At 41.4% G+C, this 22,536-nt stretch overlaps 1 protein-coding gene across 6 annotated transcripts in view; it reads left to right on the top strand.

Annotated features, from left to right (window-relative positions):
- Positions 1-22,536, top strand: part of AKAIN1 (A-kinase anchor inhibitor 1) — a 62,440-nt gene that overhangs the window by 12,803 nt on the left and 27,101 nt on the right. The window contains exon 1 of one of the 6 annotated variants that reach the window (XM_010976376.3): positions 2,028-2,409. The exons of the other annotated variants lie outside the window; for them this stretch is intronic. Within the exon in view, the coding sequence (XP_010974678.1) occupies positions 2,394-2,409 (16 nt within the window). The 5' untranslated portion in view covers positions 2,028-2,393. Of the gene's footprint in view, positions 1-2,027; positions 2,410-22,536 lie in introns of those variants that run through there. 6 annotated transcript variants of the gene reach the window in all.

Genomic DNA, 22,536 nt, shown 5'->3' with positions numbered 1-22,536 from the left:
TTTCTACTACCATCTTGGCCTCTGTTGAGTTTGGAAGTCTCTGGGAATCCATCTGGGTTCCTCCCTAACATTTGGAAAGATGTGCTCTGATGTTGGAGGAGAGAGAAATAATTTCTCTCTTTTTAAATGCTAATACATCTACAACTTGCTACTCAAAATGCAGTCTACAGACCAGCAGCACCTGCAGCGTGGACATCACTTGGGAGCTTGTTAAGAATTCAGAACCTCAGGCTCCACCCCAGTCTACTGGATCATGAACTCTATTTTAACAAGATCCCCATGGGATTCATGTGCCCGTCAGTGTTTGAGAGTACTGATCTAGCATATTTAGTTTGCATTGCTATAGGGTGTCATCTACGTCCAGAGTGTCAGTAATTTCCTGGAATGTGTTTAATTGGGGCTGTGCTCTCTTAATGCATTATCGCATTTAATCCTCACAACAAACCTTCAGGATACTTTAATCCTTGCAGATAATACAGTTAAATCACGTATCAAAGGTCACACAGTAGTAAATGGTGAAGTTGTAGTACTTGGGTCTGACTGCTTGCCAAGCCTTTTTTTCTTTCCCTACATGATATTGCTTTTTTCTTGAAATTAATAATGAGTAATTATTTATGCATTGGGAGAATAAACCCATTAAGATGGTAAAAGAGAGCCCTTTTGATTGTGTTAAGAGAGGGAGGTCTTTCAATCATTGAAAGATTATTTCAAATAGCGTTTCACACTTTGTCTGGTGATACAGCAAAGACAGAGTGAAGCATCATTGGTCCCTGGCTTTTGGTGTAACTTAGGGAAGTGAGAAGACTGCATCCTGGCGTGCACACACTTCATCCTGCCCATCAGCTGACTTGCATCTTGCTGCTGAGCCAGGCCCCATCTGTTCAAGCCTGTGTTGAGCCAGGTGCGAAGAGCAGTACTGACTGTTTTATGCTCTGACTGTCCATATGCCTCCATGCAAACTGTAGTTCAAGAGCTGTAAAACTATTTGCATTTTCAATCTATCAGATGGCTTTGAACAAAACTAGTGCCAATAAGGCTATTTGAATGCTTAATATTTGCCAAATGAGGGTGAAATTTATGGCCACCAACCAAATTATTAAGAAATATGGCATTTTCAGAATGGCTGGGAGAGGTGCAAGGGAGGAAATCCTGTAAAACACTGGAAACAACACTAATCACCCTTTGTTCTTGGAAAACTCCATTCAGCTGCAAAAATAGAGTCCAAAACCCAAAGCAACTGGCATTTGCTTTGAAAGTGAAGGATCCTATCTCACTCTAACTCTGGGGTTGTAACCCAGATGGGTAGTACCTGTTGTGGGCTGTCTCACACTACCCAAGTATTTCTTGGGGGAACTAGAGAAGGCTTTAAAATGAGCAGTGTATTAGAAGCATGAAGTGAGCGTCGAGGCACGTCCCAGTATCTTTAGAGTAGAACTGGTGTACATGGGGCCACAGTTTTCCACTGGGTGAAGGCAGGGGAAGCATTAATGTTTCTTGATCGGTCCCAAGGCTTTTCTCACACTTGAAGGAAACTCTGTTGGCCCCACCTCTTACAGGGTGTGTATTTGTCGGTGGAGACCTACCTCACCGAGGTCTCTTTCCTCAGCGCTGGCCAGCCCTGCTGCCTCTAAAGTGATGACCTTGAGGGCCTCCAAGCTTGGGGGCTTTCAGAGCCGCCTGGGAGCAGGGCCTGATAGCGGCGCCCTCCTCACGCTCCTTAGCCAGTCTGTCCTTCCCTCCAGCGTCCTTTCTGACGTTAGCAGAAGATTGGGAGTCTGGGAGAAAGAGGAGTCATGGACCCCAAGGACCTATTAACTTGCAGGCCCCACCCCTCTGTTCAAAGCTGACCCAACTCAGAGAACTCAGAGTCAGCCTCTAGAGTAAAGCTCTTTGAGTTATATATATTAAAAAAGGGCAAGCCCATCCTAAATGTCAGTTCGATATCCACGGGGGCGAGAGACAGCAGGTAATTAGAAGCAATTAGCTGTCCCCCTGCCGGGAAGCCGGGCAATTACCTTTTCTCTCTTCCTCTTCCGTCCTTCCTTCTCCGTGGAAGCGGTAGAAGGGTTTTGCTCCCCAAGCAGCAGTGTACACTGAGCTGGCGCGGGAATGAGGGGTGGACTGAGCAGGCATTCGCTCTCCTCCTCCCGCCGCCGGGTGGCCGCTGGCAGAGCAGTGCATTGTGGAGGCGGAGCGCGCCGCGGCGGGAGCCGCGGCCCCGGGATCGCGCTGCTGGGAGCTGTCCGAGGTGCTGACTGTCCCGACCTACAGCTGGCGCGCCCCCAGCGCGCCTACCTGCACCGGACCCCAAGTCCTGGCCTTCTGCCCACCCTTCGTCCGTCCGTCCGTCTGTCTGTCTCTCCTACCTTGGGGCGCAGCGGCTGGAGAAAATCATGGTGTTCGCTCCAGGTACACCTGCACCTTTCTCTTTCACCAGGTGTCCAGGAGGGGAGCGGGGAAGGGAAGGAAGAGAACAGGGAGGAGGGGCCTTTCCTATACTGCCCACCTGAGCGTTTTGGAGTTACTGTCTGTGAGCGGGGTCCGGCAGGAGAATGTCCCTCTCCTCAGTGCCGCCCCACCTGTCCTAACCATCTTAGCTGTCGTCTCGCCGCTTCCCGCCTAGCTCCTCCATGTCCCATTGGACTCAGGGCCCTTGAGAACTGGGACCTTCGCCAGCGGCACAGGCGCCTACTTTAGCGGGAGTGGGGAGAGATGGGGCAAAGAGGAGCGGGTTTCGGGCTGCTTCGGTGGGAACCTTCCTTAGTGCCACTTCCTCTTCTGTAGAAGTGGCTGGGAGACCTGGTTCTTCGCGACCTCCTGAGGAGAGAAGAGGATAAAGCCCGGGGAGTGGGATGAAGGGCAGAAGAGCGATACTCCTCAAGGAGTTAGACGTGTGACTCCAGCTGCCGGAGGCTGCAGTACAGAGGCTGTTAACTGCGGCGCTGCTGGTGGTTGCAGTGCCTTTTTGGAGCTGGCGGTGAAGGGCTTTAGTCCTTTTGCTGTTCTCTGTGGCTACAAGTTGGCGAATAGTCAGATTTGCTGCAGTTGAGCGGCGCGCGGGCATGTGCGTGTATGTATTGGCGTGAACGCCACAGTCCCCCAGCCCGGAAATGGGTGTGTGTTTCAGGCGCGGTCAGGCTAGTTAGGGAGCGGCGGGGAACGCGTGGTCATTGTTAAGGTGGGAAGCTCTCTTTAGGGGTAGAATCAAAGTCTCTCTCCTCCCCCTTAAATTACAGGCTCTGTTCTCATTAAAGACTGCTGTGGTAAAAATGGGAGTAAGGAAAAGAGTAGAGGGGCCTGGAATACTTTAACTGTGTTCTGATTCTTAAACCTGAAAGGTCGTTTTGTATTTGCTGTGTGGCCATGGGCCTCAGATAGCTGGGGAGGAAAGATATAATGCATTTTAAAAAGGTAAGAATTGAGTTTGGGCTTCACTGAATTCAAACAGCAACACTTGAGAAAAGGAAGCCTCACCCCGCCCCCTGCCCCCTCCAGCCTCCCAATCAGCATGCTAGCAGAGGAGGCCAGAATGAGTTTCTGTCAGTTCTGACACTCACCACAGGCAGTGACTCAGAGGAATGCCTCAGAGGAAAGCAAGCCCTTCTGCTGCCCGTCCCAAATAACTCAAGGGGAGACATCGCTCTGCACCGGGAAGGACATTCAATCAACATAGGATCTGTAAAGTTGGGAAGCACCAACTCTCTTTTGCATTTATAAACTACTTCACACTTTATAAAGCATTTTCATGCCATTTATCTCATTTGACCTTCCAGTTACGACCCGAAGTAAGCAACATCATCTTTATTTTACCACCTACCCCAGTAGGCTGGTTACAGATAATCTCACCAGCCTCAGCAGGAGTTTTTGGACTTCAGATTCTCTTTTTCCTGGGCCTCAGAGCCTGTCTTCCTGACAAAATGCCTTACAGGTTTCAGGGATAGCTGCCTTATGGTCCAAGGTCAGATGTAGCCAAAGGCAACTGTTCTCATACTTCCGGGGTGGGGGATGGGCTGGTGTTGTCCAGTTAGGATGGCTGGGTGATGTTAACTGGGTATTTTCTAGAAGCATGCTTGTGGGTGAAAGGTTGTGTGATGAGCAGTGCGGAATTTCTGGAGTGGACTGACTTGGCTTAAGCAGCCTACTATCTGGATAGGGCTTTAGTTTTCCATCCCCCCCACCAAGTTTTATATTAGTTCCATCTCTTCATAACTGTTAGAGATGGCATAAATTGACCTGAATTGGATATGTACAGAAACCTGTGGGGAAACACTTTTTGGATCATTTCCTCAATTTTGAGTTTCTCTTGAAAAGTCATAAGCATTTTAGGGCAGTAAGAACGGGGTGCTAGAAATATTGTATCAATTACCTTTTCGTCTACTGATCGTAAGTCTTCTAACTCATGTAGTGAAATTATTCGGAAAGAAAATCAGAGCAATGAATTGTGTTTTAACTTTGCCAGATTTTCAGCATTACAACCTCATTTCTAGGACTCTTGCTCTTCTAAATCTGTATAATCTGGGGATCCAGATATTTTTGTACTAAGTCAAGGGAAATACTCCCCAACCCCTTTCTCCAAGCCAGTCTGACACTCGGGAAGGGAGGGAGCAGAGGCAATTGCTGTGATTATTCCAAAATTACCAAAGAGTGCTGGATAATTCAAGATGAGTATAATAACAAATTAACAATGAGCTGGTCATAAAATTGGGTCAGTGGGTACTATGCCCTCAAAACCCATTGTAGCTTTGTGGATTTTAGCAAAAGGAGACAAGAACCCTGAATTCTGGTTCTGGCCTTGCCTGTACGGATTGACCTGCATCTAAAGGGCCTGCTGCCTCTTTGCTTACCTTTAAAAGCAAGGTGAAAGGTGACAGAGATTCATGAAGCAAGTTCCAGTCCAGAAGTACACTGGAACAAAGGAGAAGTAACTTTATTTACCTCTAGTTGCAATTCACTCTTGTCATATAGTATAAAATATTCTTGCATTCTCTTGTTTCAATTTATCTACAGAATGTAAGGAACAGGGCTTGGGTTGGGCAGATCTTTGGGTGGTTTTTCAGTTCCCATAAGGTAGACAATTCAGTTCTACACTTTTCCTCCTTCTTATACTATTCATAGCCTTTGTAACTTAACAGGGTTTTGGTTTTGTGCTTACCAGTTTTAAACCCCTTCAAGGTAAGGGCCGTGGCTACTACTTATTTAAGAATTCAGTTACCTGAAGGTGATCACTCATTTCTCTTCCCTCTATAGGAATTACACAAAATTAATAACATTTAAATGAGAAATAAATATATATATATATATATATTACAGATATGTTTAATTTCTCTGTAAATACCAAATATCCCTAAACATAGGTGAAACCAAGCTGTGGGCAAAAGCCAACAAAAAAGGCGAAAGTCAGACCCTTGGCTTTTCCTAAATATCTGATTTGTTCCTCCTGTTTTCTTACTCCCAAACTGAAGGTAAAAATCCTTCTTTGTAGAGCAGTTTGCAAAGATTTAGAAGCATACCACCAGTGCTAGAGGGAAGACAGTGACATGAACAATGTGAAAAAATGTTTTCACTCCTGTGCATGCTATTAAACAGGCTACTTGGTCTGTGACTATAGCAAAGCTTCCACTTGAGAGAAAAGAAAAAAACCCTGGGAAGAGATGTCTGGACTTCCCATATGATACTGTTGGTTTTGTGTGGGGACTGTCAAGGCATTCTTACCAATTTGTGGATGGAGTCAAAGTAGAAGAAAGAAGATCACTGTTGGAACATTGTTGTTGGAAGTGAGAAAGCACCCAAGAGAATGCCGGGACATTTCCTGTCCTGCCCCAGGATGAGAAAGAAGATGCTCACAAACTCAAACGTCTTTTCATGCCATTGTTTTACCCAAAGAATTCAAGGCACTGAACAATCAGGTTAGCAACCCCTCCTCCCTTGAGGAAGAGCTATTAAAGGATAGAGTCTGAGGTGGAAAGTGAGGACACAAGTTTCCTTATCTCTGGGACAGTCCTCAGTGATTAACATATACTTCAGGGATTATTGAGCTTCTCTGCCGGTGATCCAAATATATACTTGACTTTATTTGGGTTGCCTTCAAGTAAAATGTATCGTCCATAAGAAGATCATTCTCTTGCAAATGAATTAGTCAAAGTATGATAAGAATTTCAAGGGGTAATAAAAATGGTATAATTTTGAGTAGACAGCCAGTTCCTTGACTTCTAAAATTAGTGTGAAAAACATTTAGCAAAAATAGTTCTAGAGAGAGCTATCAAAAGTATTTAAGAAAATATTTACTGTAAGACAGTTACAGCTTTTATTTATTTATATAAACCTCTTACCAGTTCCTGAGAGATCCATGAATAAATAAATTATATAGCAGACTGTCTTAACTGTAAAGTTTATAGTCTGCCAACTCAAATTCTCTTCTGTTGGCATAAAGTTTTTTTTTTAACTTTACTAATTTATTATTTTAAGAAATGTATATACAACAAGCATTTAGTCCATAATGAGTTGATTTTAGGATATGGTGTGAATTACAGGTCAAGTTTAATTTTTTTGCACATGAATATCCAATTGTTCTAATACCATTTTTTGGAGAGACTCCATTTCTCCATTGAATTACCTTTGTAACTTGTTAAAATTAATTGGCTCTATTTGTGTGGGCCTATTTTTGGACTCTTTATTCTATTTTATTCATCTTATCCTTCCAATGACACCACACATGTCGATTACTATAGCTTTACAGTAAGTCTTAAACTCAAGTAGTGGAAGTCCTTTAATGTATATCTTTTCTTCCAAAATGATTTTGATTATTGTAGTTCCTTTGCCTTTCCATATAAATTTTAGAATCAGCTTGCCTATACCTACATTTAACTCTGCTGATATTTTGATTGGAATTTTGTGAACTCTATAGACCAGTTTGTAGAGAATTAGTATCCCAATCATGTGTCTCCAATCCATGAACACGATGTGTCTTCATTTATTTAGATCTTCTTTGATTTCTTCCATGAATATTACGTAGTTTTCAGATTTTGCAAATGTTTTGATAGACTTATACCTAAGTATTTCTTTTGGAGGGAGCATTTAAATGGCATTTAAAAACAATTCCGTTTCCAAACATTCATTGCTAGTGTAGAAATGGGATCTATTTTTGCATGTTGACTTTATTTCCTATGATCTTACTTAACTCTCTCATTAGAGGAGCTATTTTGTAAATTTGTTTTGATGTGGGCAGTCATGTTGTCTGCAAATAGAGACCATTTTATTTATTTATTTATTTTTTCTCCCAGTTTTATACCTTTTTGCACTGGCTAAGGCTTCTCTTACTATGTTAAACAGGAGTAAGGAGAGTCACCATTCTTGCCTTCTTTCCTCTGGTCTTAGAGGAGAACAGGCAGTCTTTGACCAGGAAGTGTGACGTTAGCTGTAGGAGTTTCTGTAGATACTCTTTCAGGTTGAGGGAGTTCCTTTCTATTCCCAGTTTGCTGTGCATTTTTATCATCAAGATGTTGTATATCATTAAATATTTTTTCTGCTTGTAATGATATGACCAGCTGGATTTTCTTGTTTAGACTGTTAATATGGTAGATTGCATTGACTGATTTTCAAACAGTGAACCAGCCTTACATTCCTGAGATTACATTCCTTACACTCACCTACACTCATTTGGTCATGAAATTATTATTCTTTCCATATGCTGAAAGATTCAACTCATTAATATTTTGTTGAGGATTTTTTTGTCAAAGTTCATGAGAAATGTTGGTCTATAGTTGGCTTTCCATACACTATTTTTGTCTGGCTTTGGTATCAGTATAATGCTGTCTTCATAAATGAGATGGGAAATGATCCCTCCTCTTTGATTTTCTGGCAGAGATGGTGTAGAATAGTATCATTTCTTCTTTAAAGTTTGGTAGAATTCATCAATGAAACCATTGGTTTCACTGGGCCTAGAGTTTTCTTTGTAGGGAGCTCTTTTAACCATGAATTAAATTTTTTAAAGAAGTATAGGACCATTCAGTTTATCTTGGCTGAGTTTTGGTAGTTTTTAATGAGTTAGTCAATTTCATTTAATCGCTTGAATTTATATGAATACATTTCTCTGTAATGTTCTCTTATTATCTGCTTAATCTTTGTGGGGTCTATATTCTTAGCTCCCTTTTGTTCCTGATAGTGGAAATTTATGTGTTTTATTTATTTTTCTTTGACAGATTGGCTATAGGTTTGTTTGTTAATTTTTAAAAATCTTTTCAAAGAAACATCTTTTTGTTTCATTGATTTTCCTGTTTCCAGTGTCATTGATTTCTGCGCTTTATCGTTCCCTTCTTACTACTTGCGTTTACTTTGCTCCTCTTTTTCCAGACTTAGAATGAAACATATTGTTTATTTGGGATCTTTTTTTTTTCCTAATATAAGTATCTAACACTATACATTTCCATCTAAGCATTACTTCAGACTATCTTACAAATTTTAATGTTGTATTTTTATTTAGTTCAAAGTATTTTCTAACTTTCTTTGATACCTCCTCTTTGTCCCATGAGTTATTTAGAAGTATGTTTAGTTTCCAATGATTTGAAGATTCCTTACATGTCTTTCTGTTATTTTATTTAATCCAGTTTAATTCCATTATGGTCTGAAAAATAAGCTTTCTATGGTTTCAATTGTATTAAATTAGGTGAGGTTTATTTTTGAGACAAAGTATGGTCTGTCTTGCTGAATGTCTCATGAGCACTTAAAAAGAACGTGTATCTGCTCTTTTTAGGTAGAACGCTTTATAAATGTCATTTTGATACAGGTGGTTGAGGATGTTCATTCTTCTATATTCTAGCTGATGTCCAGCCTACCTGGCCTATTGATTACTAAGAGAGGAGTGATAAAGCCTCTAGCAAAAACTGGATTTTTCCCCTTTTGGTTTATTACTTTTTGCTTCATGTATTTTGCTGCTCTATTATTTGGTGTATACACACTTAAGATTGTTGTATTTTCTTGGTGATTTGCCTCTTTTATCATTAAGTAGTGTGTCCTTCTTTATCTCTGGTAATTTTTCTTGCTCTGATGTCTATTTTGACTGATAATAATACAGCCACAGCACCTTTCCTTTCATTAGTGTTTGCATGGTACAATTAATTCTCACTATTCATGGATTCCATATTTGTAAGTTTTCCTATTCACTAAAATCTATTTGTAGAATAGATTAATTGAAATCAGTACATGCAGACTTCCTCTGTCATTCAAGGACGTGTATAGAGTGACAAATTTTGAGTTGCCTCACGTGCATGTTCCCAGCTGAGGTTGAATAAGGCTTTGCCTTGTTGTTTTAGCTCTCATACTGTAAACAGATGTGCTTTTTGTGGTCTATTTAGCTTTTTACACATTTGTGCTTTTTGTTGGTGATTTCCCCTCTTTAATGTGGCCCTCAAGTGCAGGGCTAAGGTGTTGTCTAAGGTCCTAAGTACAAGAAGGATGTGCTGTGCCTTACGGAAGAGGAAATTGTTAGCTAATTGCCATTCAGGCATGAGTTATAGTGCTGTTGGTTGTGAGGTCGATGTTAACAAATCAGCAACTTATATTAAATAGGGTGTCCTTAAACAGAAACACACGTAAAACAAAGTTATGTATTGATCAGTTGATAAAAAATATTGTGACCAGAAGCTCTCAGGAACCTAATCCTTGTATTTCCCTTGGGACCAGTGGTTCCATATTTGCTAACTCACTGTTTGCAGCGACTTTATAGAATATAACTACTGTAAATAATGAGAGTTGACTGTAAGTCATTTTACATCCTTTCACTTTTAATATCTTTATCATTATATTCAATGTGGGTTTCTTGTAGACACCATATTGTTGGGACTTGCTTTTTAATCAAATGTATAGAGTTTAAAGGTTGTTTAAGTTAGCTACTGACTGTCTAGATGTCTTTCTTCTATAATTACTGCATTTTCTAATTCCCCGTTATCATTTAAAATTAAACAATATTTCATCATTTGAAAATTTTTGTTGTTACAGTTTTAGAAATTTTAATAAGCATAGATAATCAAAAAGAAAATAAAAGCCACATTATCCATCAGTAACAACTGTTAGTATTTTATATACAATTTCTCAGACTTTGTCTCTGGAATTATATCTCCCACTTTTTAAAACAAAACTCTGTCCTGAATGCACATTATTTTTGAACATGATTGTTTACACAATGTACCAATATCTTTTCATGCCATTCGGTTGTCTTATACATACCATTTTAAAAAATGATATAGAGCAAAGTTATCATTATTCTCGTTACTATAGATGACAAAAGTAAGGCTGAGAATGCCTGACCAGTTTTATGTTTCAGAACCAAGATTTGACATTGGATACACTTATTTTCTATACAACAATAAATAGCAAGCAACAAATAATTTGTATACTAGGGTTAGAGACAAAGGAAAAGAGATAAAACTGGTCTCCTTTGGAGAGAATCTCTGTATATTGAGTGCCTCTTCTTCCAAGTTAGAGGACACAGCGTACTCTCTCAACCACACCAAAAAGGGCTTTGTCCTTTTCTAATTCCAGGAATGTTTATCTTTGGGCTGCTGTCGGTGATGGAAAGTGAAACAGTGGGCAGTCAGAACTGCCAAAAGTTGACCATGAGAATAAACAGATCTAACAAATTTCCACAGTGCTTTATAGTTTTTAAAGCATTTATATTCACTATGTGTCACATGAAGAACACTTCTTGGGTTAAGAATTAATGGCATTGGGTTAAGCATAGTCTCTCCTTCTCTATACAGCTGATGAGACTATTTCAGTTATTCTGTAACTACTCAAATATGAGGCAAAGTTGGTTGCTGCAGAAGCTTGGGGTTTGGGGACAGACAGGCCTGGGTACAAACAGCTCCCCTCTGCCAGGTCCACACTTAGTGGCATTGGCTAAGTCATCCAGTCTTGCTGATTTGCTCATCTGTTAAATGAAGATCATAGTATCTATTTTCAGAGGGGTAATGAAGATAAAGATGCAGTGCCTGGCCCACAGGGGGCTAAACAGTAGCTGCGACTGACGTTACTGTTTTAAAAGGCAGTAACTAATAAGGTGTGTTTTATATACAAATGCTTGTATGTGATTTCTGTCTTGGGGAGCTATAGAGTTGATTCTTTCTGTAGAAGAATCCTGACTTCCTGATCCACTGTGTTACCTGGGTAGAGGTCATGAAACTTTAAAAGAAAATGCTATGTCAAGCTGAATTAATGAGAAAGCCGATGTCGAAGTTTATCCCTGGATGAATAAGTTATAAATCGCAGAAAGTTGCTGTCTAAAGGCTTGCAGCTGCATGCTTGAAAGCAGATGGCCGTCTTGCTGATCTGAATCACTCTAATCATCTCTAAATTTGAAAGCTGAAAGATGATTTTCTGATAAGAGTATAGGGCATTATAATTTTAATATTTAACTATTTAGTTAGGGTACATTTGTACTTTGGGATTTGAGGTATGTTTCACATTCTCTATGCCTTTTTTTCCCCTGGAGACCCAAGTTCCCATTCTGTGATCTTATGTCATAGCCATGCACATATCCTTAGATACTTTTTTTTGAACATGATCTTTGGTCCTGCATAAATCTTCTTAGAAAGAAAGCCGTAAAGTTTGTTAGTTGCAACAACTCCATAGTCATTAGCTAGCGATTAGGAGAAGGGTTGGAGTTTTTCTTCAAAAGTTTCCCCGACTTGCTGTGCAACTAAGTGATGTGCTTTCTGTACCTCTTTCCAAAACGTTTTCTAAATAGTCCTCCTCAGCATCTTCGAGGTTTAGCATCTTAGTTCTTAGCATAGACATTTATTGGGCAGAGGACTTGAATACAAGAAGATGCAAAAGAATTACATTTGTAGAAGACCTACTATGTGCTAGGTATGTCATATGCATTTTTTTAAAAAGCAAAACACAACTTTTGTAAAGAAACGCCAAACTTAGGAACTGCCTTTCTTTAATTTGTGGCTAAGTGCTGCTTCATGTTCTAAATAGTCGCAGATGATCTACTTGCTGAAATTAGTAGATGAAACTGAAATTCCTTCTCCTTTTCCTTTAAAAATTGTGGACTTTTTCCCCCTCCAAAATGAGAGAAATCGTGCTTCTGGTACTTAAGAAATACATTCAGATTATGAATGTAATGTCTCTGTTCCGGACACCTGTCATAGACCGCGTATGATGGGTCTGTCTGGTATGGAGACAGGGGGCCTCTATAGAATCCACATCTGTGTTGTCTGACAGAAGTTGCTAATTTTTCTCTCTGTGAAATTTATTTGTAACACTCTTAGGTACTTATTTTTGCCCTTCCATTTTAATTTTACATTTTTGGGAGAATAAAAAATGAAATTGTATCTTTATTGCAGTACCATAGATGAAACTTTGATCACCCCCAACCAGGGAATTTAGAATGAAGTTCCCTATGGGCTTAATTGCAATCTGAATCATGAGAAGAGATGATTCCACTACTTAATCAGGCCATGCTGTACGAGTCAATACATAATGGTTGTTTTGCTCTAAAAATAACTTCTGTTTAGAAGGACAACCTTGAAAGCTTCATTTATCATGCCATCTTTCTTGTGCCTTTGGGGCAATGCTAATAGGGTGGAGCTCTCGGCCTTGAGAATGGAGCTCAGGAACAAGAACAGGTATGACCTCTCCTCCTCCCAGCACCTTCACCAGAGCAGAGCTCTTAGTGGGAGTCACTTGCAACCGGGGCTGGGGGAAGGAGGGATAGCAGCCTTGGTGGGAAGGGAGCTGGGGGTGTCAGAAAGGCCATAGATAGTTGGGTGGGGGGGTAACGTTTTTAGATAATTTCATTTATTTATTTGACAAACCTTCACTGCCTGTCTTCTCTGAGCCAGACACTCTCCTAGGGGGTGGACACTAGGACTTGAATACACAGAAGTGCACGAAAGCAGAAGTGTTCAAGAAGAGGTTCTCCAGGTGGTTGCTTGTGCATTTGGGCTGAGGACCAGTGATCTAACTTCAAAGGGCAGGCGCACCAGGCAGGCAGCTTGCCTGACTCTTCACTCCTGTTCCTCATGTGTCTTCTCTTCTCAGACTGAGGCCTGTATAACCTGGTATGTGCTGGATAAATGAATGAACGAATGAGTTAATGGTCATCTTTCTTTTCCCTTCATAGTCATCCCATTAAAGTAAAAGGCAAGAGGAAAGTCTAACTCTGCTGCCCACAGTAGGGGCTTTTCAGCCAGGCCCTGCTCTGGTGGAAGGAAGACACCTCTTCTGGTCATTGGCAGGACTGTAGGACGTTATATACTGGGAGTGGACCTGTCCCACTTGTTCCTGGTGAGAAATTAATCACTGAATGATCACAGCAGTCAGAAACGCAGGATCACATGTCAGTTAGCAGGAGGGGCTGTACACCCATAGGTGGACAAGTCCCACCTTGGTAAGGCTTGGAGTCAAAGCCAGGTTAGCAGGTTCTCCCGTGCGGAGCATAAAGACCTAGAGGGGCATCAACCAGGGATTTGCACTGAGGACTTTGGGATGAGATCCCTCTTATCCAGTGGTTTGCCCACGGGCATGACTTTCAGATGGGTGTGGAGTCACAAGTGAAGAAGGAATAAGGCAGAACTCACATGTATGCCAGGGATTCCACCCAGCCGTGTCAGTTCTGTATCCTCCGCAGTGATGTTCTAAGTAGCTTTCGGTGTTCCCACAGTGGTCTGGGTCAAATGGGGAAACGGTCATTTTTCTCAGTTCCACATTTCGGAAGGGCATAACAGTTCACATTTCAAATACAGAAGAATCAAGATAAGTATATTATCAAATGCGTTTTCCCTCAGGCTTAAGATATATTTTCATTTTATAATTTAACTTAGAAGCAATTTACATTTGAAAAAATAAGAGAGTATATTTATTATATAGAGAGTATTACATACAGGGCATGAGTCTGAAAACAAATGTTTAATGCTATTTAATATGCTGAGTGTCCCACTTGGTTTTGGGAATCCTGGAATTGAACTGAGTGAAAAAAAATTTTTGTTATAATACTATTAATGTGGTTATATATATTTACTGTTCAAAATGATTTTTCTTCAAAATTTTTAAAGTGTTTTCAAAGTTAACATATGATATATACAGGCAACATGGCTTTAGAAAACACTGCATGGCTTGGAATCAGAAAGTTTGCTTTAATACCAGGACTTTCTGCATACCTACCCTGTGATTTGGGAAAGTTACTTAGTCTTTCAGAACCTCCGTTTACCTAGTAATGAAGTAGTGATAATAACCCCTTTTGTCATGTAGGGTCAAAATAATGGTTTATAGAGAAATTATTTTAGAATATACTCAAGAGTGTGCATCAAACAAAAATTTGAGTTATAATTTTTATTTAAAAATTTTAACCTTAACTAGAGGCTCACCTTGCATGAATCTATAAGAAAAAAAGTCCCATGATATCCTTAAGCGTGTAACACCCTTTTACAAGCCCACTGCTGCCACTGAGCTAGCTGAGGTGCCCGCTGGGGGCCTGGCCTTTGGGAATTGCTGTGTTTTGCTGCCTCCCCGAGGCCCACACACCCTAAAACCTCAGCTGGTCTCTGAGTGGAACTGTGTGTACTTTGGGAAGAACATGAAGACCTTCCAAGGGGTTCATGGCTGCAGAGCATGTTTTAAGGGAATTGGTTTCTATGTCATTATTTTAAATGTCTTAAAATTGATTTGCTGGAGAAACCACCTGTGGTCTGCAGGGTCCACTGTGTTGCCACCACTTTTATGATTGCCCTTCTCTCTTATACAAAAAAAAAAAAAAAAAGCTATGTCTCGCCCTTCTCTATGTTACAGTGTCCTGAAATGGAAAAACCTGGGAGGCACCAAACATTCAGGGCAGGATCTTACATGTTAGTGTTTTGTTACAGCACTTGGATTCTACAGAGTCTCCCAAACTGAAGACACTAGCACCTGCAGGCTTTACTGTCTAGGGCGGTGGTTCTCAACCCGGGGCAGTTTTGTCCTCTCCTCCTTCTCCAGGGGGACACTGGATAAGGCGTGGAGACATTTTTACTTGTCAGACTGAGGGGTGTTACTGGTCGAGCCAGCTACAGAATTTGCAGGGCACAGTGCAAGATAGAAATGTGGGGCCCCTGGTTTGAAAAGCAGGACAAAATGTCACTGAAGGTACTAAAACAGAAAGCTTTTACCTTTCCTATTTGGTCCCCCTTCTCCTCCCACACCCCCCTCAGTTAGTAAGGCTGTTTTTAATTGTCTATTTAATATCTTCCTAAGAAAAATTAAAAATTTAAATGATTAGTATGAATTGTACCATTCATCTTCAAACCATGCACTACTAGTTTTAACTAGGGTTTTTTTTGGGGGGGTAATTAAGTTTATTTATTTATTACTATTTTTTAATGGAGGTACTGGGAATTGAACCCAGGACCTCGTGTATGCTAAGCACACACTCTACTACTGAGCTATACCCTCCCCTCCTGCACTACTAGATTTAAATACAAATATGACTTGTCTGCCAAATCTATGAAATTAAACAACTTGAATTTTGTGGCGTGTATGTGCATATATATTTCTGACTGTAACACATTTCTGCACAAAACTTAATGAACTGTTTTTATTTCACTTCATGATATGCACCTGTTCTCCCAACATGCTCTGCCCTAGGCTTACTGATGGGGCAGGAAGGACTGAAAAAAAGGAACTGAGAATCATCCTATATTTCCCTTTCCTTCTGTGCCACTATTTTCAGCACAGGTTGCTGACTAAGGCGGGGGAACAAGAACAAGAAAGAGTATGAGAGGGTCCCTTGGTCGTTCATATTTCTTAGAATGTCTTTGCCTCCTTTCTGTGTTCTGAGGAAGCTATGGTTCTAACAGCACGTGTGGCCTCCCCCCACCCCTCACTCAGCTGTAGACATAACACACCTTGTACCTGCTTTGAGCATCACTGAACTCACACACGTCATGAGCCACTGGAATTCTGTGCTCGTGGGACATCACTAAAGCTGTATGCATATGTGTGTGGGCCAGTGAGAAGTGACACCTGCCCTTATCTCCTCTCTGCAGACCCCTGTTCCATCATCCCATTGAACTTCGCTTACAAAACTCAAGTTCAAAGATAAGATTAAAAAGAATTCCAAGGGGAGGAGGGTATAGCTCAGTGGTAGAACGCATGCTTAGCAAGCATGAGGTCCTGGGTTCAATCCCCAGTACCTCCATTTAAAAAGAAATAAACAAAAATCTATTACTCCCCCTCAAAAAAAACAAACAAACAAAATACAATTTTAAAATATTTGGGGAAAAAAAAAAGAATTCCAAGATGGCAATGGCAGAGCATTAGATCAGGCACAGGATCCTCCTGGCTGTGGGGCTCTGGGTGTCTGCACCAGTCACATGCCCACGTAGCTGGCCTCGGCTCCTGGCATCTAGCCCCTAGCGGCTAGGGATGCAGCTACACATCTTGTGGTACCCAGGACCACCTCTCACATTGAAGGCACTGTCTCTAAAGAGCATCTGAGTAGTGCGCACAAGGCCGCTTCTCTCTTTTTCCATAGAGTTGTTCCCGTGGTGGGTTCTGCTCTGTGTTCCGCAATGTCACGGTCACTCCACCAGAGACCACCACTTCCTGCTTTTAGAGGGGAGGGACTGTTTACTCTGTGGTAGTTGGAGCCCTCAGTGCTTCATCTGGGCAGTTTTGCTCACTACGCTTTGCTGTCAGTTTGTCCTGGTGAGGGTGGACAGGTTCTCCAGGGTGGTGGGTCTTGACCGCTCCTGGAGGTGGAACGTGGACCTCAGGGTCCCTGTAGGCAGTGCTTCCTTGAAAGGGAATCCTCATGAGCACAGCTGCTCACACAGGACAGGACACAGAAGGCAGCCCTCAAGAGCTTGGCCTTCTTTTTGCGATGGTTCCCGGGGTCATCCTAGGCCAGGCCGGGTCATCTCCAATACGAGTCTGCAGCACTATTGCAACTAATCTACAAGTCAAAAAAATGTTTGTGGGGGGAGGAGATAGCTCAAGTGGTAGAGCGCATACTTAGCATTCATAAGGTCCTGGTTCAATCCCCTACCTCCTCTAAAAATAAATAAATAACTATGCCCACCCCCGAAAAAGAGGGAAAAAATGTTTGTGGAAGAAAAAAGCTGGCTTAGGCAGCCAGAGAAGGTAGGGCAGGGAGCAGAGAGCAGGTATGGGATGAATAAGGCAGGTGGGGGAGGTGGGGTGGGGTGGGGTGGGCTCCAGGGCAAGTGCTCCGAGCATCTTTCTTGGACTGTTGCTTTCATGTGCCAGGAAGAGGGCTAGGATGGGCAAGCAAAGATCCCAGACAGCCCAGAATTCATCCCCTGCCCCCTTTTCTGGCTGGAATTCCATTTCTAGGTCTCTAACCACATGAAGCAGATGGCGGGGATAGGGATGATGCCTAGGTCGGGCCAAGCTGACAGGTGCCAGGTGCCTGAGTGGGACTTACTGCTGCTGCCCACCGCCACTGGTGTGGTCCAGGGCTTAGTTCAAGGCAATTCTTTGAAGCTTCTCTCTGAATTCCCAGAGCTTGTTTCACATTAATTAATTATTTATGTTCTAGACCTGGGCTCCTGCAAAACAGACGTGACCCCTGCCCTCGGGGGGCTTGTCGTGCTTGGGTACAGAGACTGAAAAACAACTGCCTGCTGTCTTGACTCTTGTTTTCTCCGTCAAAGGAAAGGACGTGATTTTATTCCAGTTAGAATAGAACCCAAGCCAGACCCTCATTTCTATTTTGGCTCACAGTCGAGTTGCCAGCTGCCTTTGTTGGGCTTTTATGTCACTGATGGCTGTCCTTCTTGGATGTGGAGAAAATGTCAGTCTCTTGAACCAATGATTTGGAAAACAAAAAATATACGGAAGTTGAGAATGCTACAGAATACACTACAACATACACATACACCAAAAAAAAAAAACCCCACAATGCACCATGATTTGATATTTAAAACTTTTTGTTTAATCTCACAAAAGGCTCGCAGCAAATGTGTTCACTGGGTCCACAGGAAATTCACGTATATTATGCAGCAGTGTATGGTCAGTCAAAGCAAGTTCTCCTGGGAGAGAGGATCTGAGCATTTTCATGGTTAGTAATGATTAGGCTGGTTCTCTTACGCTCCTTATTTTGCACATTACAATGTCAACTTGCAGGATCTGGATGATTAAATAATTTTTAACCAGTTGTGAAGTGAAATATTCCTCATGCATTGTAACTCAGACAAATGTTTAAGTAAGACTTGTCACCAAATCATTTATCTGGCTTCAAAATATCTGATTATGCTATAAACTTTAAAAAAAAAAGTGTATAATCTAGGTCCCACCCCTGTTTCCTCCCATCGTAACTCTTTTCTTCATTGGCAGGACTCTGTTCTTCATAGTCTTAATATGTTCCTCAGAAAGAGTTTTATAGATTTGGTATAAATGAACTGCGTCAGACACCTTAGAAATTGCTTCTCCAAGCAGTAAAAATTCAATTTCTTATATTCTTGGGAAGTATAAATGGAAGAGACCGAGAAAAACTCTTCTTTGATGTAGGGTTTTGTTGTTTTCCTCCCCTAAAATGTTATGAATCATCTTAGCCTTTGGTAACTTGATTTCTTGGGGGGAAATACATATAATTATATTAAAATTATGTAAAATCTGTTAATTTGGTCAGATGAGATGTACTGTGAAATATCACAGGGAATAAGTAGGGCTGTGAGTCAGGGACTAACCATTCTTTCAATAATTCCTTATTAAGTCAGTATACGGCACACTGCCTAAGAGCCCAGCCTGGGTGTCAGTCTGCCTGGGTTCAAATTCTGCCTTCAAGCTGTATGATATTGGGCAATTTATGTAGTCTTTTTTTTTTTCTTGTTTCCTGACGTGTAAAATGAAGACGAAATACTAACAACCTTTTTCTAGTTATTACTGCATAACAAACCACCACAACATGTAGTGGGTTAATAACAGGACGCTATTCATTTGGTCATGAATCTTCAATTTGGGGAGGGACACTTAGCAGAGATAGCTTGTCTGCTCTACTGGCATTAGCTGGGAGAGCTTAAATTCTGGGGACTGGAGTTATCTGCAGTCACGTTTACATCCATGAGTGGTGGTTGATGCTGGCTGGCAGCTAAGATCTTTGCTGAGTGCTGTGGTTGGAACACCTGTATGTGGCCTCCCCACGTGGCCTGGGTCTCTGAACAGCCTGGCTACTGGGTTCCATGGTGAGCACCCCATGGGAGAAAAAGCCAGGTGAATCGAGTATCACCTATCCTTGGAAGTCATGCCTTTCCTTCTCCTATATTCTGATAATTGAGGCAGTCACACGTGCTCCCTCCCACAAGGTCAAGGGGAATGAAAACAGACCCCATCTCTCAATGAGTGATGGCATGGTTCTCAGCAATGTGGGGGACCAGAGATATTGTTGTGGCCATTTTGGGAAAACACAACCTTTTACTTATTTGATATGGTTTTGGGGAGTCAGTTAATAAATAAACTGTTTAGCACAAACTGTTTAATATGTGTCCTGTTGTTTTTGGGGGTTTTTTTTATTTTTATTTTTTTGATGGAGGTAGTGGGGATTGAACCCAGGACCTTGTGCATGCTAAGCATGCACTCTACCACTGAGCTATTCCCCTCCCCATCCCCATATGCTATTATTATTCTGGATCATGTAAAAATTGCTGGGGGACTGTATAAATTCTTTGGTTAGCAGAGACTGAGAATGTTAAGAGTTGCTAGTCCAACCCCTAATTTAAACATAGGGAATTTGATGGCGAGAGGTAATTGCCCAGCCATCCAGTGAAAGAACTGGGGTCATGAAACCAAAATCGTGAATGCTTATTACTTAAGGTCAGACTGTGGAAACTTACAGAGCTGGCAGTCATGGAAATAGACCGCTAAATAATTAATTAAGACAAGTAATAAATGCTCTGTCTCAAGAGATCCTTGGAATCAAAGATAGACCTGATTATAAAAGGAGTAGGCCTTTTCTGGTAATAAGTTGTGGTATATTTGTGTTCAGTTGTGAAGTTGTGGGTTTTGCCTTTATTTTGTGGTTGGTAGGATCAGATGAAATTCTGCCAGAATTGCTAATACTACAGATTTTGCCACATAGTGCATAAAAGGCAGTATTTTTGATAAAAATCAGAATATTTTTAAATATCCCAAATGTGTGAAGGCGACCAGTCTTATATACAAGATATAATTGTGCCACGAAATTGTACCTGATAAAGTGGTGGCTAGAGAGTACAGGGTGGTCCTGGGCTTCAGCTGTCAGGAGGGGGCTGGGATGTGGGGGAACCTTTCTCCTCTGCTGGGCCCTTGTTCATTTCAGAAACCTTCCCCTCACATCCCAGGGCCTGCAAGCCCCAGCCCAGCCCACCCCGATAGGCTGAGATGGTGACATGGGACTGCAGGAGCCTTGCTACCTTGGACCGGTTTTTTCCAAATAAACTTCCTCTTCTTAATGATGCCTATTTCATCATCAACACATTGGCTCTCCCTAGAAATACCACCTTTCCATTGAGCTTGGCCAAGCTGCAGCTGGTTGAGTTGTCCGCTGGAACCTTGGGGCAAAAAACTGGTCTACAGGAACTCTCAGGCAGATGTAACATTTTCCCAATGTAAAATTTCAGTGGTTACAGTGATTAAAACTTCAGAGCTGTATGGGACCGAGAGGCTGCAAGTGAAGAGTAACTAATTGCTGGGCATTGGCAATAATGGTAGTTAATTAATGTCAACATGTTTTGATGAGTGAGTGCTCTTTTCTCTTCTAGAAAATTATGTGTGTAGTTTATCATAAAGCTTTATCTGTTTGCTCAGAAACATATCAATTGAGAGAAGTGTTTTCTTGTTTTTAGCTTACCTGAATTTTCCAGATATGTCTTTTAGACCCTCTGGAGGAGCCTGGAGCTGCCAAATTAGTTGGTGATGGGCATGCTGAGTGTGACCCATGGTCATGGTGTTAGTGTGGAGAAGGCCAGGGAATTCATCTCATACCAATTCAGCCTGGCTTCCTGGAGCTCAGCTATACCGAACTCGCTGGGGAAGATGGCCTTGGCTGATGTATGTTGTGTGTCATGGGAAAATAAATGTGATGGGTATTCTGGTGCTAAGTAGACTGTGGGGAAAAGTCTACAGTGGGGATTAGTGGAAAATAAAATACCTAAGGTAGAGGTGGGATGGTGTCATAAAACTGAAAACCCTGTCACATGGTGATTATTAACACTGTTGGGCAATGGGTGATGAGAATCTGCCCCATAAAACATTACTTCTGTTGTAAACTCAACTGTTATAAATTCTTGATAGGATGATGTTGCCTGGTATTTCCACAAAATTAATAGCATTGATACGGCAGACACTGATGCTTGCCTGGACAATGGCAACTCCTCCGTCTATAAGAGTCCTGATTTTGTCCCGGTTTCTACATTTCACCCGTATGATTCAGATACACGTTGACTAGTATAGGCTGTAATGATGCTTTTATTCCTATTGCCAGTGATTGGTTCAGGGTAGTGATATGACCAAATAAATAAGAAAGAAATCTTGCTGGTTGAGATGTGTGTGGAGGGGCTAGAAAGGGTGGCAGGCATCTAGTAAAAATTCCTCACTCTTAGAAATAGTCACAAGAGAGAAGGAGTTCACTTGCCACCTCTGGTTGTTGCTTTATGAGGATGTGATGCCTGGATCAACAGCAGCCATCTTGTGGACATGAGGGAAAGAATAGACATTACTTTATTGTTGTTATTGGTTTATTTTTGCCTGGGAAGAGATGCATCCTGTCATGGTTTTATTCTGGATGAAGATGGGGCTGAAGATGGAGAATGAATGCGTGTTGCTGTTTTTGCACACTCTGTCTGTGTTGAACCCTGCTTCTGAATTTGCTCCACAGTGATCTGGATTCTGACCCCAGAGTCTCTCTGCTCTCAGAGTCCCACTTTCTTGATGGTCCCCTTATAGTATATTCCAGGATGTAGCTTTTCCTGATGATTTCCTGTATGCTGTCCATTTTCTCTTCTTTTTGGGTTGTGGATTTATTTCTCTTTGTATTTTTACACATTGGAAGGTGCACAGGCTAATGCTTGTGCTTAATCAGTATGACTGTTTCTTTTGTAGGTTGTTCATTATAATTAACTACTATTTGTATTGAGGTTGTCATCAATTTGCAAAATCTATTTACACAGGAAGGTTCATCAATCCCTTTTCACATATATAGCCAATGTTTTTCCTAGTTTATTTTGTTTGAAAATTACTTGTTTTTTTCTTGACATACGGAAGATTTTATTTTAGTGTAGTGAAATTTATCACTCTTCTTTGTGGTTTCTGTCTTTGTTTTTATTTTTAGAAGGACTTTTTCTCCCCAAGACCAGATATAAATAGATATATATAGAAATATCTATATTAACCATGCATTTTTGATTCTCCATTCCTCTCTCTCTTGCTTTCTTCTTTCTCTTTGACCTCAAATGAGCTGAGTTTAACTGATTGTTCAGTTCACAACACACCATCATCATTGGTCCAGAGCCCCCTGGGTCTTTTTTCTTTTCTCTTTTTCCTTTTAGTCTCCATCCTCAGTGCCAT

This window comes from Camelus dromedarius, chromosome 32 (assembly GCF_036321535.1).
Source record: "Camelus dromedarius isolate mCamDro1 chromosome 32, mCamDro1.pat, whole genome shotgun sequence".
NCBI lineage: Eukaryota > Metazoa > Chordata > Mammalia > Artiodactyla > Camelidae > Camelus > Camelus dromedarius.
The sequence above is the reverse complement of the archived record's forward strand: the minus strand, read 5'-3'. Positions and strand labels throughout refer to the sequence as shown.